This window comes from Leguminivora glycinivorella, chromosome 12, assembly GCF_023078275.1.
Source record: "Leguminivora glycinivorella isolate SPB_JAAS2020 chromosome 12, LegGlyc_1.1, whole genome shotgun sequence".
In the NCBI taxonomy this organism is placed as follows: Eukaryota; Metazoa; Arthropoda; class Insecta; order Lepidoptera; family Tortricidae; genus Leguminivora; species Leguminivora glycinivorella.
In genome coordinates this window covers 13,778,073-13,794,343 of record NC_062982.1, presented here as the reverse complement: position 1 = coordinate 13,794,343, position 16,271 = coordinate 13,778,073, and the positions used below count along the sequence as shown (strand labels likewise).

At 36.2% G+C, this 16,271-nt stretch overlaps 2 protein-coding genes across 8 annotated transcripts in view; one reads left to right on the top strand and one right to left on the bottom strand.

Moving 5' to 3' along the window:
• Nucleotides 1-83: 83 nt before the first annotated feature.
• LOC125231601 (histone deacetylase HDAC1) lies at nt 84-7,737 on the top strand. Its single transcript, XM_048137059.1, has 11 exons — nt 84-338; nt 730-842; nt 980-1,097; nt 1,611-1,711; nt 1,982-2,225; nt 2,560-2,736; nt 2,910-3,012; nt 3,454-3,688; nt 4,741-4,830; nt 5,196-5,343; nt 5,770-7,737. Exons 1-11 carry the CDS (start codon nt 290-292, stop codon nt 5,844-5,846), a joined length of 1,455 nt encoding a protein of 484 aa, XP_047993016.1. The 5' UTR covers nt 84-289; the 3' UTR covers nt 5,847-7,737.
• Nucleotides 7,738-9,632: 1,895 nt separating this feature from the next.
• The window catches only part of LOC125231683 (F-actin-uncapping protein LRRC16A), a 34,295-nt gene continuing 27,656 nt past the window's right edge, over nt 9,633-16,271 (bottom strand). For 2 of the 7 annotated variants that reach the window (XM_048137200.1, XM_048137201.1), the window contains 4 exons: nt 15,238-15,321; nt 13,376-13,438; nt 12,293-12,325; nt 9,633-10,696 (listed from right to left, as the gene is read on the bottom strand). In XM_048137200.1, coding sequence (XP_047993157.1) covers nt 10,674-10,696; nt 12,293-12,325; nt 13,376-13,438; nt 15,238-15,321 — 203 coding nt within the window. In that variant the 3' untranslated portion in view covers nt 9,633-10,673. Of the gene's footprint in view, nt 10,697-12,292; nt 12,326-13,306; nt 13,439-15,237; nt 15,322-16,271 lie in introns of all 7 variants that reach the window. The other 5 variants (XR_007177656.1, XR_007177657.1, XM_048137203.1 and 2 more) reach the window with 5 other exon arrangements.

Below are 16,271 nucleotides of genomic sequence, written 5' to 3'. Positions count from 1 at the left end.
TGTGTTGTATGAAGGAATGATATCATCGTCATTGAACGACCATTGAATGAATCATTCAAATGACGACGTCCATTTGTTACTTCAGTCGTTCGGTCACCTGGACTGAGCTGTTGAGTGAGTGAAGTGAGCGTAAGTGTCTGAGTGAATGATTTTAATAGAGGAAGCAAGCAAGCTAGGTCGCTGTGCTGCTTGTGTGGAGCTGTTTTCAATAGTTTTGTAATTGTGTTACGTGAAAAAATTCTACATTAATATCATTATTGTGTTTTAATTACTCAATTTGTGAAACAAAATGGCAATGCAACCTCATAGCAAGAAGAGAGTGTGTTATTACTATGATAGTAAGTACAAGCAAGTTAGTTACCCGCCACAAGAGGCTTTCCATTTTCTTACAACGTTTTACATTATTTCGAATTATTGCTTATTTTTATTATAACTTTCCGGTATGAAAAGCTTATTTAGTCACTGTTATTGTTGGTTAATGCATAATGTGAGATGTTGGATGTTCATCTTTTTACTTTTATCGAATTGTGTGTCATGGCATTTGTAAGCGTCTGTACCTGAATCTGCGCCATGATTGGTCCGATTGGTTTTGTTCGCACCTTCATCTGTACACTACAGACGAGAATGTGTCAAGCCGTTAAATGAACCGAGTAACATTTTGATAGAAAGTTAAAATTGCTATCATTGAGTACTGATTGACCGAATATTGATTGTTTGTTTTAATTACAGGCGACATTGGTAATTACTACTATGGCCAGGGGCACCCGATGAAACCGCACCGTATACGCATGACTCATAATTTATTGTTGAATTATGGATTGTATAGGAAAATGGAAATCTATGTAAGTGAAAACAAATTTAAAATAAAATTAGTCACATTTTCATGAATTTCAATAATTAGAGTATTTATTCTCAATATTTAAGTTTAGGTTGATATGTGTAAGATTGTTACTGTAATATTTATTTATTTATTCCTCAGAGGCCACATAAAGCAACTGCAGATGAAATGACAAAGTTTCACTCCGATGATTATATCAGATTCCTTCGGTCAATTCGGCCGGACAACATGTCTGAATACAACAAACAGATGCAAAGATGTAAGTTTATTACTTCCAGAACTGGATTAATTTTCTTTTATATTTAACAGATTTTCTTTTTTCTTTCTATGTTTATATATGAGTAGGTCAAATCTGCAGCCTAAATTAAACCAAATTTTACATTGAGCAAGTTGTGTGAAAATGCAATCTCATGGTATTTAGCAGTTTTGATGATGGATTCTGGATGCACATTCATAAAACAGTGCAACTTAATTGAGTAGCAGTAGCAGCTTCTTAACATAATAAAAATACAGTCAGTGATAAAAGCTTGTACCTGTAGAAATGAAATTATTGTCAAATTTCTTCATCCCATGGATATGATGAGATTCGTGAGGCCTACATACGAGCATGTCACCTATGTGTGTTTGGTTCATCAGGACTTGATCCAGCAATAAGCCGTAAAGTGACCAGCACAGAGACTGACGATTAGCAAATTGACTAAGATATATATTACGTTAGTATATAGTTAAAATACATTTAGTCACAATATGTAAAATAAAAATATTTTTTCAGTTAATGTTGGAGAAGATTGCCCAGTATTTGATGGTCTCTATGAGTTTTGCCAATTATCAGCGGGAGGTTCTGTAGCTGCTGCAGTCAAGTTAAACAAACAGGTAACTTTTTTCATAATTGTGTATACAAATTAATAGCTGGGTTCACACAAAGTGTGCAGCATTGCAAAGCAAAGCATGCCTCAGGTATAATTTATTGAATTATGGCAATTTGTTATTTGGGTACTAAAACTGTCAGTCTTTCTTCATTATTTTCCTTGTAATCTTATAAGTAAAGTAAATGTAAATTAGGGTCATTGAAATCTGCTAACAATTATTCAATGGTCAACATGACTTTGTGACATGAAAATTAAACATAAAATAATTCCACAGGCATCAGAAATATGCATCAACTGGGGAGGTGGTCTTCATCACGCTAAAAAGTCAGAGGCATCCGGATTTTGTTATGTAAATGACATTGTCCTGGGCATTCTGGAGTTGCTTAAATACCACCAGAGGGTTCTGTACATTGACATTGATGTTCATCATGGGGATGGAGTGGAAGAGGCATTTTACACCACAGACAGGGTTATGACAGTATCTTTCCATAAGTATGGAGAGTACTTCCCTGGGACAGGTAAATATACATACTTTAGTTGGATAAAGGTTTTAAAATCTCCAGAAGATGTAGTAATTTAGTGTTCTTCATTTAATTAAAGACCCTGGCCCCATACCAATAATTAATGTTTATTTTAAATTGAATTGCACATAAAAAAGTACAAAGTGTTACTTCATAAATTGTGCCACCAACAGTACCAACTAAACACTGAAAACGTGAACTTACTAAACACTGCTTAATGCCTAAATAAATAGGCCTCCTGTGTATTTTATTACTGATATTTAACAACCTTTATTACATAGTATATTAGATGTTTCATTGTTGTATATATAACTATTATATTTTTGTACAGGTGATCTACGAGATATTGGAGCTGGCAAAGGAAAATACTATGCAGTGAACATCCCACTCCGGGATGGCATGGATGATGAGTCTTATGAATCAATTTTCGTTCCAATCATCTCGAAAGTTATGGAGACTTTCCAACCAAGTGCTGTAGTGCTGCAGTGTGGTGCTGATTCTCTAACAGGTAACTTATTTCAGACAATAACATTTTTTTTTTCACCCAATGAAGGAAGATTTATGTCTTTTCAAGCAATGGTGTCAATCCAGTTAAAAGCTGTACTGTAATATTTGCACGCCAGATGACGAAATAAACACCATATCAGTAGCAACCAAATTAATTAAAATTTGATAATGTAGGTGACCGATTGGGGTGCTTCAACTTGACGGTGCGAGGGCACGGGCGGTGCGTGGAGCTGGTGAAGAGATTCGGACTCCCATTCCTTCTAGTTGGCGGTGGAGGGTAAGTTTACAATAGACATGCTTAACACAATCATTGCCAGTAGGTATGACTTTGTACGAAAATGAACAGGTCATGTGTTACTGGCAGTGAATGTGTTAATAAAATTCCTGTTCCTGTTTTAAATAATCATCTAGAATACTACAAATTCAACTCATTATAAATCAATATCATTATTTGAGAATAAGCAGTATAATCTGGCAATAACGAGTAGAAATTAAAAAGTGGCAAATTGAAGTGTCATTCTATTTTCTCGAGAACAAAGATTTATTTTGAAAGGGACAGCAGTACAGTACAGTTACCACTTTTTAATTTCTACTCTTTTTTGCCAAGCTGTAAATATTAGCTGCTTCTGACCAATGTTATCTTCGTTTTGATGGCCCAGTACAATGTAGGAGTTTATTAATAAAAATACATTAATATTCACTTTTTTATATTGTATAGTTACACAATCCGCAACGTGTCCCGCTGCTGGACTTACGAGACTTCCGTCGCGCTCGGCGTAGAGATCGCGAACGAGCTGCCCTACAACGACTACTTCGAGTACTTCGGGCCTGATTTCAAACTTCACATATCGCCTAGCAACATGTCCAATCAGAACACGCCAGAATACCTAGAGAAGATTAAGAATCGACTGTTTGAAAATCTACGGATGTTGCCACACGCGCCCGGAGTTCAGGTACATTTTGGCCTTGACTTGAACATAAATCGCCGAATATATAAGTATTTAAAATTAAGTTATTTTACATATGAAAGGAAATCTACCCATATCACTTAAAAGAAAACTCATGGACATGTGTATTCTCCCTATCCTTACCTACGGAGCACAGACTTGGTCTTTGACAAAAATTCAAAAATCCAAACTCAAGGTTTGTCAGCGAGCCATGGAGCGTAGTATTCTGAACGTGAAGTTAATCGATCGCATTAAAAATACAATACTACGCTCCAAAACTGGGATTACAGACGTAGCTAACACTGCCGCCAAGCTCAAATGGAATTGGGCAGGACACGTTTGCCGGATGCCGGATGACCTGTGGGCAAAAACAGCCACCCGTTGGTTGCCACAAATTACAAGGCCAAGGGGTAGACCACGTCAAAGATGGCGGGACGAACTCGAGGCCTTGGAGACACACTGGTGGGAGACTTCCGAGGATAGGGATACGTGGAAGAGTAAGAGGGAGGCCTTTGCCCAGCAGTGGGACAATGTGGGCTAATAATAATAATAATAAGAAGGCGGTGATCTTGGACACGGCGCGTATAGTCCGACGGTTCCTCTCTCTGCAGCCCTAACCACCGGCAGCTTGGGCCCTGCCCTGCTGCTGGCGGCACCCTAGGTTAGGTTTTTTATAATGTGTTTATATATTTTGTATTGTTTTGTATGTGGTTTTGTATTTTACTTTTATAATCATATTATAAAATAGCCTAATCTAAGAGAAAAGATAAATAAAGGAAATAATAATAATAAATATTTTACCTCACCTCAAAGTTTGCTCTTAGTTTGAGATTCAAGTTCTCAGCAAAAGTCGGCAAGTCGACATCTCATGTGTTGGGGCGGTCTTCCATATCTCCATTATCTTGAATATGATTTGTCATAGTCTCATTAAAAAAAATGTGAGACGGAAAAATACATCGGAACCAAGATCTTAGAAAAATGGAGAAAACCACCCTTTTCACTTCCAATTTATGACTGAGATTTCCTTTAACCTCACTTGAACTTTTTTTTTGTTAAAGGTTCAAGCCATACCAGAAGATGCTGTGAATGATGAATCAGAAGACGAGGACAAGGTTGATAAGGACGAAAGACTGCCTCAAAGTGATAAGGTAAGAAAAATGTGGAACTGAATTAGATTTTTCTTTTAAGTATGTGTAGGTAGTTTATTAAAAACAGAGTTTTAATATAACATGTGGAAATTACATAAGTGGAACCAAAACAAAACTTATTCTCTATATCTGTCTATGCTGCTGTCTTCAACAAGAAAGTCATAGCATCTAGCTACAGTAGCTACCCACCAAACAAAGAAAATAGTCAATAGAATTTGAAGCAATAGTAGTAGAAACTACAGTTTAATTTCTTTTATTTTGAAATTTAATAGAAACAAAGTAACTGTTCCATTAGATATTAGTACCTAATATTATTAGGCGATCGAACCCTCGGATAGCGTAAGACATGATACGTGTATGTGCAGGACAAGCGCATCACCGGGGACGGCGAGCTGTCGGACTCGGAGGACGAGGGCTCGGGCGGGCGGCGCGACAACCGCTCCTACCGCACGCAGCCGCGCAAGCGCCCGCGCCTCGACAAGGAGCCCGCGCAGCTCAAGGACGAACTCAAACGTGAGTCACACAACTAATTACAGTAGATATGGCCCGAATATTCCTTATTCGGCAACGTTCGTATTCGGACGAATAACTCTTGTTTTATTACCGAAAAATATGGCGCAACCGAATCTTCGTATTCGGCTAAGTCCGAATTCGGCCCATCTCTATATTATAACTTACAGTTCTTACCCAAATGTAATCGATGACTGCTTTAGACGACTTGCGAGTGTAGTTGAGCCGATGGTCCCGGGTTCGAATCCCGATAAGAGCTGTGTGATTTAGGTGATGAGCAATAAGTCAGGTGAGTTTTGGTGTTTTAAATACTTTTCCGTTCTGAAGGTATCTCTAAAAATTTCGCATTAACGGAAACCCTAACATGTTAATATTGGTAAAACGACAACTTATCTACTAGGAAATATAAATGTTATTGTTTTGTTTCAGCGGAAGATTCAAAGGATGATCTAAAGAATTTAAGCACAGTGGAGGAACCAAAGAAAGAAGTCCCGCCCAACCCCTGATGCGAGCGGTAGGGCGATGTTAGATTAGCCTTAGTTCGTAACGATATGATCGGATATATCGTGAAGATTCTCACCCATTATATCTAACTGCCTTCATTTTGCGTGACATGCAAATAAGGCTCTCAGATATTTGGCAAGTAATTAATAAATAAAATAAGGATTTTACGTGAAATTGGAATTCAGTCAGGCACAGCAATCCAAGTTTTTTGGTGCACAAACCAAGTGCCTACTTTAATTTATAGACAAAAAAGTCAATGAAACTTCATACTGACGAGAAACCGATGCAGTCAACTTAGCAATACACTTGTATTTGCTAACAATTTCATAAAACTCAATCAAGTAGTCGAAAAGACAGACTAGAGATCTCGAATTAAAGTTTAAGACCTCTTAATTTTAAGAGGGTTGATTCTGTAGAATAGATTTTGTATTACATAGTTATGTGTATTTGTATATTTTACCAGAGTAAATAGTTATAATAGGGAGCACTCAAAGGAGTTCTGCTAAATTAGCAGTCAGGGTACATGATATTAATGTGATCCTTCAACATATATTTTGTATGGATTGACAAGTAACTCTGATAATTCCATCCTACCTTTTTCTTTGACGTGTACACTATTATAATTTTCTACTCAATGATTTTACCAAACCGATAAAGGAAGCAATAACTTAGATAGAAATCACACAATACTAATAATTCATCATTTATAGGTTTAATTTTTAGACCAATACAAAATAATTACGCCAAATAACTTGTTCTGTATTCATTTATAAGAACTAAATGTTGCAAAGTGTACAAGGACTTTACTTTTCCTTGTTCACGCAAGTTCACAAGTCTAAAATTATTCCTTATAATTATTTGTAATATTCGGATGCAAAAATAATTGAGAAAATTCATGTTCTCCCCTCTAGTCCAATTGGATGGCTAAATCAGCGCCGCAAGTCGATCCTGTAAATTTCAGAGGTCTTTCTCAGGAAATATGTTTGTCATAGTAGTATTATCATCACGTTCTTAATTTTTTTTTATTATTATAGGCGTGGCTAAAAGAGCATTATATATTTTCTGAGAATGGCCATTTTATATTCCGTCTATTTTTAGCGCCTGACAATCGAAAGAGCATTAGTTAATTTTTGTACCTAATAAAATGTCTCATAACACATAATTAAGGAAGTGTTCGAATTCATGAATTTTCGCTAGTGGTATCTTCGTAAATAATATAAGTTCTAACTTAATTTATAGTTATTTTAAAAGATGAAGCATTTAGACTGAAATCGCTTATTTGTGTGCATCTTATAAAGATAAATAAGCTTTTATTTTTCTACAATAAACGATTACCTACGTTCTAATGTTTAAATGTCACAGTGAGAGTGGGTAACGTAAAAAAGTGAATGATATCGATTTTATCAATTAGCGTAATTTTGCTCTTCCGGTATTGTTCAATTGTTTACTTATCTAAAACATTCTTATGACCAGATACACAAAACTACCCGCATTATGCATTCAATATTTAACGCATAAGGCTGAACTCAAACCACATTCTTGCTCAAATCAGTCAATAACTTTGAAATAATAATTGCACGTCACAACGAAGAATTTGTGTAACTGGTCGCAAGTGCTGATGCACAGAAATACTATTGTTAGTGTAAATGGTATTGAACTGCATGTAAATCAGTTGATTATGAAATCTATCACCATCAAGGAATTATCCATGTTTGTGGTTTATGTCCTAATCTGTGAGATAATTTAGAAAACAGGCAATTGTACCCTTTCATAGTTCAGAGACGCCTGTCAAATGAGTTAACAGGCGTTATAATATTTTATTTGTACATGTAATTGCAGTTCAACGTTATTATATTTTCTATTGTTAAATAAATTCTGTCAAAACTGGTCTTACATTGTAGTTTTTTTTTTATCTTAATTGTATTAATTAAGCCTTTATATTTTATAGGGCATATAATGCTTGGCAGTTTTGAGCTCTATTTCACAGTGATAGGGTTAAATTTTGCATGATTCATATTTTATATAGCAAGGTTAATATCGTACAGGTAAATTCATAAGAGCTGGCTAGAATGAGTGAATGGAAACTGGCAAGAATGACAGATTAAACCAATAACATATAAAAAATGGTTCTAGTCACGACTATAGGTTTAAAGATTAACCTAGATAAGAGTACCAGTTAATATTCAAAGTTATTAAGTACAAAATATGTTACTTAATTGAAGGTTTTTTTTTTAATTATGCCATAGAGGAATAAGTAAGGGAAGCGTCGTAACTCCATACATCAGTAAATCCGGGTTATTTGTATTGGCTACGTGCACGACAATTACGCCCACTACCATGTGAACTTGAAGTGGAAAATGTCAAAAAATGACATGTAAACAAACATTATATTTTAACGATTTTTCGTTAATTTTAAATAAATCGAATAACAAGAGCTACTATTTCAAGTGTAATTTAGGTAGATAGATTATAAAGACATGGATATAATACCAAAAATCTGTTTCCAAAGCATTACTCACGGTATAAACTTCCAACCCCAGACTACAGAAACAGTCAATAAATTGGTGCTGGCAGGGCATATAAGGAATCTTGAAGAACATAGGAGTAATGGTACAAGTTCTTCGAACTAGTGATATGGTATTCGCTAAACCTCCGTCCCGTTAATGCCATATAAAACAAATCTAAACGTAAGTACCTGTCATGTCCGCGGCCGCAGAAATATCCGACACAGGCCTATTCCCAGGCTAGGCCTGAATCTTTAAGCATAATCTTTTACGGTAGGAAAAATACTAACAGCGTATTGAACAATATTAGGTAACAAAGCTTAATAGTTATTTGTTATACAAGGGGGCAAAGTTGTATTTTAACGCCGAGTGTGGAATTGAAAAACGAGCAAGTCAAAGGATTCTATAGTTGAACCACGAGCGAAGCGAGTGGTTCGAGAATAGAATCCTGAACTTGCGAGTTTTTTAACACACGAGAAGTAAAATACATTTGCACCCGAGTGGACACAAAACTTTTCCCCTCACTATAGCGAGGAATCTACAACGCAAAAAATGCGTTTATCATTGCTTCCAGTAGTTCCACAGGTGGTAAATCATCTTTATTACTAGATTCACCTACTTTTATCAATTTTAAAGCAGTTAATTTGACTTTATTCAAGGTCAAATTACTTTACCCACTAGTGGATAAAGTGCGTTTTTACCCGCTGGTATTAAAGGACAAAACACGTGTTTCCGAGCTAGTGAGGGGAAAATATAATTTATTATAATGTTTTGTTTTGACATGTCACTTACGTTTTCTTTTCACCGTAGCTATCCATTTAGTTCTTTGATCCAATTTCCAGTGTGATCTAAGAAACGCATAGAACGTGCAACGACTATTTATGCGATTATTTGTACAATTAACAACGAAACAACATTGATGCCTCATATCAAACTTTACACATTGTATTATATTTTATGAGTTTTGATAGATGACAACCACAATCAGTGTCGATTTTGACCACCGCAAGCACTGCGATCGCTTTGCTTACCCCCTCCATGCACTTCGCACGAAGCCAATAGGCATAGTTAAGTGACATCTAGCGACAACCACGCGTCAAATAGCGTGAATGGTTGTTCAATCATATTGTGTTCTGGTCAGGCTTTACTTTGACAGTAATTCTCTATAATATCATAATATATACTCGATCCTCTTTGAAAGTTTTGTTCATTTCATTCGTGCTAGCTTTCTTGAAACGATCTGTAGTGATGATATGGGAATGGGTGCAGAAAAAAAAACAGAAGTTCATATCTTTGAATATTATATGTAATTGTAAACAGATTATCACAACGCTCTAGACATAAAATTGCACCATAAAATAAAAGTACCTTCAAATCAGTCTGGTACCAAAGAGCTGGATAAAACCATCAAATAATTGGAATGAATATAAAAATACTATCAAATAATTTAGCAATATACATCTACATAGTTTTCATCAGTTTTTTACATACCTACAAATAAAGATAAATGAATGTAATTGATTTTATAAGTAGTTATTCTAATGAACACTTAAAATGTAAGGGGCGAGCTCTACGTTTACAAAATTATCGTAAAATTGAACCTTTACATCACTCCAAATCTACTAAGTCTTAAAATTACCTCACGTTTTGAACTTTATTTTAAAAATCACACTTGTTCATAATTTTTAAAATACTTGACTGCTACTTTACATTATAAAAAGGAATGTAAAATTGGAAGATAACTATTTATATCGTGAAATCGATTGGAAGTCTCAATATATTCTACAATTTGTAATTCGAACGTTTTATAAAGTAAATTGTGCGTAACTGTAGGCCTTTTAAACGTGACTAGGCAAGACCAATTTCATACCTTTATACCGATTTTCTCTTTATATAAACAAAAATCCATAACAAACTGATAATAACAATCAATAAAATGTATAAATTAAGCATGACTATAATATATTAGTAAATTAAACGCGTAATACTAACTCAATCACAGTAAATATAAATGGTTATTCACTTTTCAAGACTCTATTATTATAATCTTATTATATTTGAAATAATAATTATTTTTGTCATTTCATTAGTTTACAAATGCCGTTATAATTAACCATTGGACATACGTATCGTATAATAGATGGCGTTCAGTTAGTTCGTACAATTAGAATGACTATTCAGTAGCTAGAGTCTAAAATGTTATAATTCTAACTGGCACAATAGTGAGCATCCGAGAATATAATCCGAGTGTCTGCAATATCTGGACATTGAACCCTGCTCAACTTATCACGTAAAACTCATCGCACCGCTCACGATGCGCGTCACTTAGGCTTCTTCGGCACCTTCTTCTAAAAATAATAAAAATCATGGGTTAATAAGGTTTTCTCAAACTTTTTTTTACAAGGTTTTATAGCGCGGACTGTACTTTTCTTAAGAGGGCTTTCGTGTGAAAAACATTGAAATCGCAACGGAGCGCTTACCGTGTGTGGTATCAAATTAAAGGGCTTTGCGAGTAGTTTACAAATATATATCACATTATACGACTTTTTCTACTTGGTCAAACAAAATATAAGAAAATGTCCAAAAGTGGTAATAATTGTACCGGTGAAGGCTAGTTTTCAAAAAATTGCCAAAAATAAATAATAGCAATTTATAATCACTAAGGCATATCAGCAATTTAAGTAAACGTTGAAGATTCATTAAATACAAACATTATTTCGATGTGATGTAGATTTTCAAAGAAATTGTCACTTAATTTTAGGTAATTTCTGAAAAAAATTGATTTCGACTTAGCCTCGTTTACTCTTTTTTAAAACCTTATAATAAAAATGTAGTCTGAGAAGATTGTAGTACAGGGTATACGAATTATAAATTTACCAGTTTTAGTTATCAAAATTGTCCAAATTTTACAAATAAGATCGACTAATTCAGCTCTATGCGTGAATTTTTCTAAACGTGCTTTAGAGAAAAAATCATAATTAATTTAGTGACTTGGTTTTCAAAAATCCAGTCTTATAAAAATCAAGATAATAAGATGCTCTGACTGAAATTTGAATTAAATAAATCTATTGGATAACGGAAAGTGTAGTATTTCACCGACTAAAACTACCAATTTTACATTATTTTGACGTTTTTTTTTGAAAGCAGCCTTAACGTAAATTTGTTTTAGCACAGAGGGTTTCCATAGGCATCCCCTGTCTTCGTCATGAGATCAAATCAAATTCATGTCATTATATTATAATACACAATATCATCCGATCGCTTCATTTTATTCGCGAGTCGCTTTCGTAAAAACTAGTGCCTACGCCAAATCTTGGGATAAGTTGTCAAAGCGGACCCCAGGCTCCCATGAGCCGTGGCAAATGCCGGGATAACGCAAGAAGGATGACACAATATCATCCGATTAAGGGCCCATTTAGACGGTACGAGAATTCGCATACGAGTTTTATTACATTGCGGTATTTGCGGTATCTGATGGCTGTGCAAAATTGTAGGTAACCTCAACAGCCCGCAATGTTACTAAAATCGCATGCGAGTTCGCACGCCGTCTAAATCAGGCCTTATGTTCAAAATTGACCTCAAATTCATCGACTAAAATGAGGGTTTTCAAAGACAAGTTTATGGTCATTCTTTATCTTGAAATTCAAATCATACATTTAACTGGCCCCTTTTGTACCAAAAATTTACATTGTATATTGGTGCCTAAGTAAAATTCATTTTGGCATAATGTGGCCAGTTATAGCGTACCGTAATTTTCATAACCATTAACCAATATTCAAATATTAAAGAATATGTCGAATAAACATTGATTAATGGTTAGGTAAAATCTGACAAGAAGAGTAACAAAGTAATTAAAAGAGGCAATACTGTAATTTCGTCCCTTTTAAATAAACAAGATAATTTTCACTTTTTTGTCAGACATTGTGTAAGGTAAGTGAACTTACCTGGAGTTATCGGATGATCTCGTAGCATTGAACCTGTAATCACAAAAGTTAATGATTATTGAAGCGCACTTTAAGATGATGCATATACTCGTGCTAGGAACATGCAAAGATAAATCAAATTTTATATTGAACTAACTTCAACTACAGAATTTGAAAACTATCTACTGAATAATTAAAACTTGGTTGATGCATAAGTTCGTGTAGTAGGTAATATACATGTGTGTCAATCACAAAGTGTTGTATCTGTTCAAAGTAAAAAGGTGGTTGGCTAAAAACATGATCATGCTCAATACGTAGGTTGAAATCGTTTAAGATAGAAGACATGCAAATCATATTAAATCATAGTTTTTCTGTCCTAAAATCGGGCCCCTTTTGCTTATACCCCAACCGTCCATACACAAACCACTTGCTCTCGCTTGCGGAATGAACGGGACAATGACGTCATCTTTTTCGTGCATGCAGCCCGTAGTAACGAGTTATTAGACGTTATCACGTCAAAAAGATCACTAGTACTAATAAATTACTACGTATTACGTAATACTCAGAAAAGCAGTACGTGCCGCGCGACTATACAGGCGGGCGTTTCGCGGCCCTCTGCCAGCGATCGCTCGAGCCCATCACGCTTCTCTCTCGTCCGTGCCGCGCTCTCGCTCTCTTGCGGAACGGGACAATGACGTCATCTTTTTCGTGCATGCAGCCCGTAGTAACGAGTTATTAGACGTTATCACGTCAAAAACATAATAAAATAGGATAATACGATGCTAGTGCGAAATGTATACGATATACGAGTTGCGAATAATCTATTCGCAAGTGTATTGTGCGTATAGCGCAACCGATCCATAATCGATCTCTGCATTTTCCTACTTTGTTTAAGAGTGTGACTAGGAATTAATCAGGCTGTTCACACTCACTCAACAGGATACGAATCTCAAAACTCCCAAATCCCCGGTGAGTTAAATGAATGGAGTAACATGCAAACACAAGCGCATAGTAAGCAGCGATGAGCATTTTTACCTAGATACAGGCCAGACGGCACATTGACACTAGTAGCTCAGTACAAAATAGCGTCTGAAAGGATGTTACTGGTTAGTGCGGCGCCCGGCGTGATGCCGACGATGCTGCCCCCGACGCACGCCTCCACGCCCTCTGTCGACCACCACCCACGTCAACACGACTACACTACGCTTGCTATGTTAGCTGCTAAAGTAAAGCTACTGGTCTGGTTTATACTACTACATTCGATTATAGTGATTAATGATTAGCCGCGTCCACATAAAGGGTAGCACTGTGCTCGTACATAGCATATTTGCCTCGCGAAGACGTGCTTTGCCCTATGTGGACCCACCATTATACATTAAAACCGTATTTAGTATCAAACTGTTTGATAAATCCACCTTGATAATACAGTTGTTAATGTTGGGGGCCGCTTAGAAGTAAAATTTTGTGTTGTATGCGACCACAGCGACACTTCCTGTTTATAAATTGAACTTTTTTATATAAGTCTGAAAATGGACTTCAACAATAATTTTATACTTGTAACAACTAAGAGCTTAGCAAATGAATATGGGCTACATTGGCTACCAAGTAATATATTTTGTGTATCTCCTATACGAAAAGTGAAACTGATGACTCTGACAGTTTGACTTTTTGGAGGTACCTGATTTAACATTTTAAGACCCTAATGCAGCAAATACGAATAGCAAGCGTGTGGAGTCTATGAGTAAAACAGTAAGTAAACACATGTTTAAAATCCATTTAGAAATGAAAGTAGAAGTATACTGGCATGCAACATGTCTGTTATTTTTAGAAATTAATAAAAGAAGATAAAAGAAGATTGAAATGTTCCACACTTCAGATAGATAACAACCAGATAAATTCGTCATTTGTACAATTAAATGTTACATTTTATTTCAATAACCTGAACTAAGAATAATAATGTGTTCTTTTGTAAATTTATTATTAGAATTGGAATATAAATGAAAACTCTATCAAAGATTATAAGAACAGCAATTATAAGTGACTCCACTCTTTGTATTGCACAGATTCGAGATTTAAGAGTTTCAGAAACAGAAGAGCAAAAGGCAAATAAAAGTTCGCAAAAATGATAGGCATTGCATTCGGGCCATAAAGATAGGTGATTGGCCGAAGCGCCTCACCCGGCACTGGTCCCACAGGCGAGTATGCGATGACAACAAAAGATAGTCGCTCTCGTATAAATAAATGAAATAGCGAGCGATTTATAGTTCATCGCTCAGCAACGAATTATAAAATATCATCGCATCTCTTTTATTTACACAAGAGCTTTGGTTCTTTTTTCTGTAGTAGCTCATCGCTTACTCCCTCTTGGTAACACCGTGCCAAACACTGATATAGTGCTAACGTATGCTTAAATCACTTTTCATACATCCTGCTCGCACTGGTATATTAGTGCGAACGAGAGTTATACAATGTAAGCCAGGCAAACGTCAAACTGTAGAGATATCTACCGCAGACTTAAAGCTCGGCCACACATGCGCGTTTTGAGAGCGTAGGCGGAGCGTACGCGGAGCGCAATGATAGCGGTGCGCTGGGCGAATGCTGGCGTTGCGCCTAGCGGACGCCGGCGGGAACTAATGAGCGCGGATTGCGTGCGGAATGCGCGCGGATTGCGAGCGGAAAGCTAGCGTTCGTCCGGCGCACCGCTATCAATGCGCTCCGCTAACGCTACGCTATCAAAACGCTTTATGTGTGGCGGAGGCTTTAGGGCGCGAGTACACGGTGTCGCCTCCGCGCCAAAACCGCACCACCGCGCTATGTACACGGTACGAGGCGCCTAAAGCCCGCCGCCATTTTTGTGCTATGCCATTTAGTTATTTCAATTGAATTAAATCGTGTACATAGCGCGGAGATGCGAAGGCGTCACTGTGTACTCGCGCGCCAAGTCTGCGGCAGGCATCTCATCTCACCTGTGGTACACGCGGCGTTGTCCGGGTTGACGCCGGCGACGGACCAGGGCCGCGCCTTGCCGGGCGTGCGCGCGCACCCGTTCCCTAAGCACACACACTTACACTTTACAAGCACAGGTAGCCGGACAAGCGCACACACTATAACAGTAGACAGGATGGAGAGAAACTGCAGACTCCATAATAGCGGTGGTCAAATATACTAGGTGAAATCAAATTGGTTATACAAAATAATATTTTCTGGATCTATTCACGATTACGATCAACTTTTACTATGGGACTTATATCGAATTCGGCAGAAAAAATATGTGAATTCTGGTATTCATTAATATGTATGCAAAGGGCCTGGCCGGACTGCCATGGTAAAATCGCCCCTGGCTAAATATGAAATATTGATATGCAGGATTATTCGTATTATTACTACATGTACTACTACTGAATATTATGCCTCAAACTATTTCCGTTTATGAAAAAAATTAAAAAAAAGAAATTTTGTTTTTTATTTTTTTCTTTAAAACCGCGTATCCGATTAACTTGTTCTTTGGATATTTTATAGATATATTAGGGATACATCAATTAAAAAAAAATGAACTTCCTGACTTTTTGTTAAGCACATTTTTTTTTTTAATTTATGTTTTAAATAAAATTTTTTTACCACATACGAGTTAGCGACACCTACTATATTTTCATATAATAATCGCGATTTTATACTCTATTACATATATTTTTATCAAAAATATTAGTTTGGATCAACAATGTCAAAGTAAGTTATTTATGTATTATTACCCTTTAGTACTTAGTACGTTGCTCCTGACAAGTGATGTATGAAAATTTTGGCATAATTAATGGAAGATTTTTTTTTAATTGGGATATGTACATTATAGGCCGAAGTTATTTTTCATCAACCCTCCCTACCCCTCCCCCCTCTGCGTCACCCCTTTACCCTCCCTTAAAGAGCCCAAAATGCGGTTTTTCTAAATTATTGACAAAACCGTTGAAGATACAGAAAAACGTGTAGCAACGAAATAATCCTTAAT

Coding starts and splice junctions, on each gene's coding strand:
- LOC125231601 (XM_048137059.1), top strand. CDS start 290: ATGGCAATGCAACCTCATAGCAAGAAGAGAGTGTGTTATTACTATGAT. Junction 339..729: donor AGTGTGTTATTACTATGATA/GTAAGTACAAGC, acceptor TTTTAATTACAG/GCGACATTGGTAATTACTAC. Junction 2,737..2,909: donor TGGTGCTGATTCTCTAACAG/GTAACTTATTTC, acceptor TTGATAATGTAG/GTGACCGATTGGGGTGCTTC.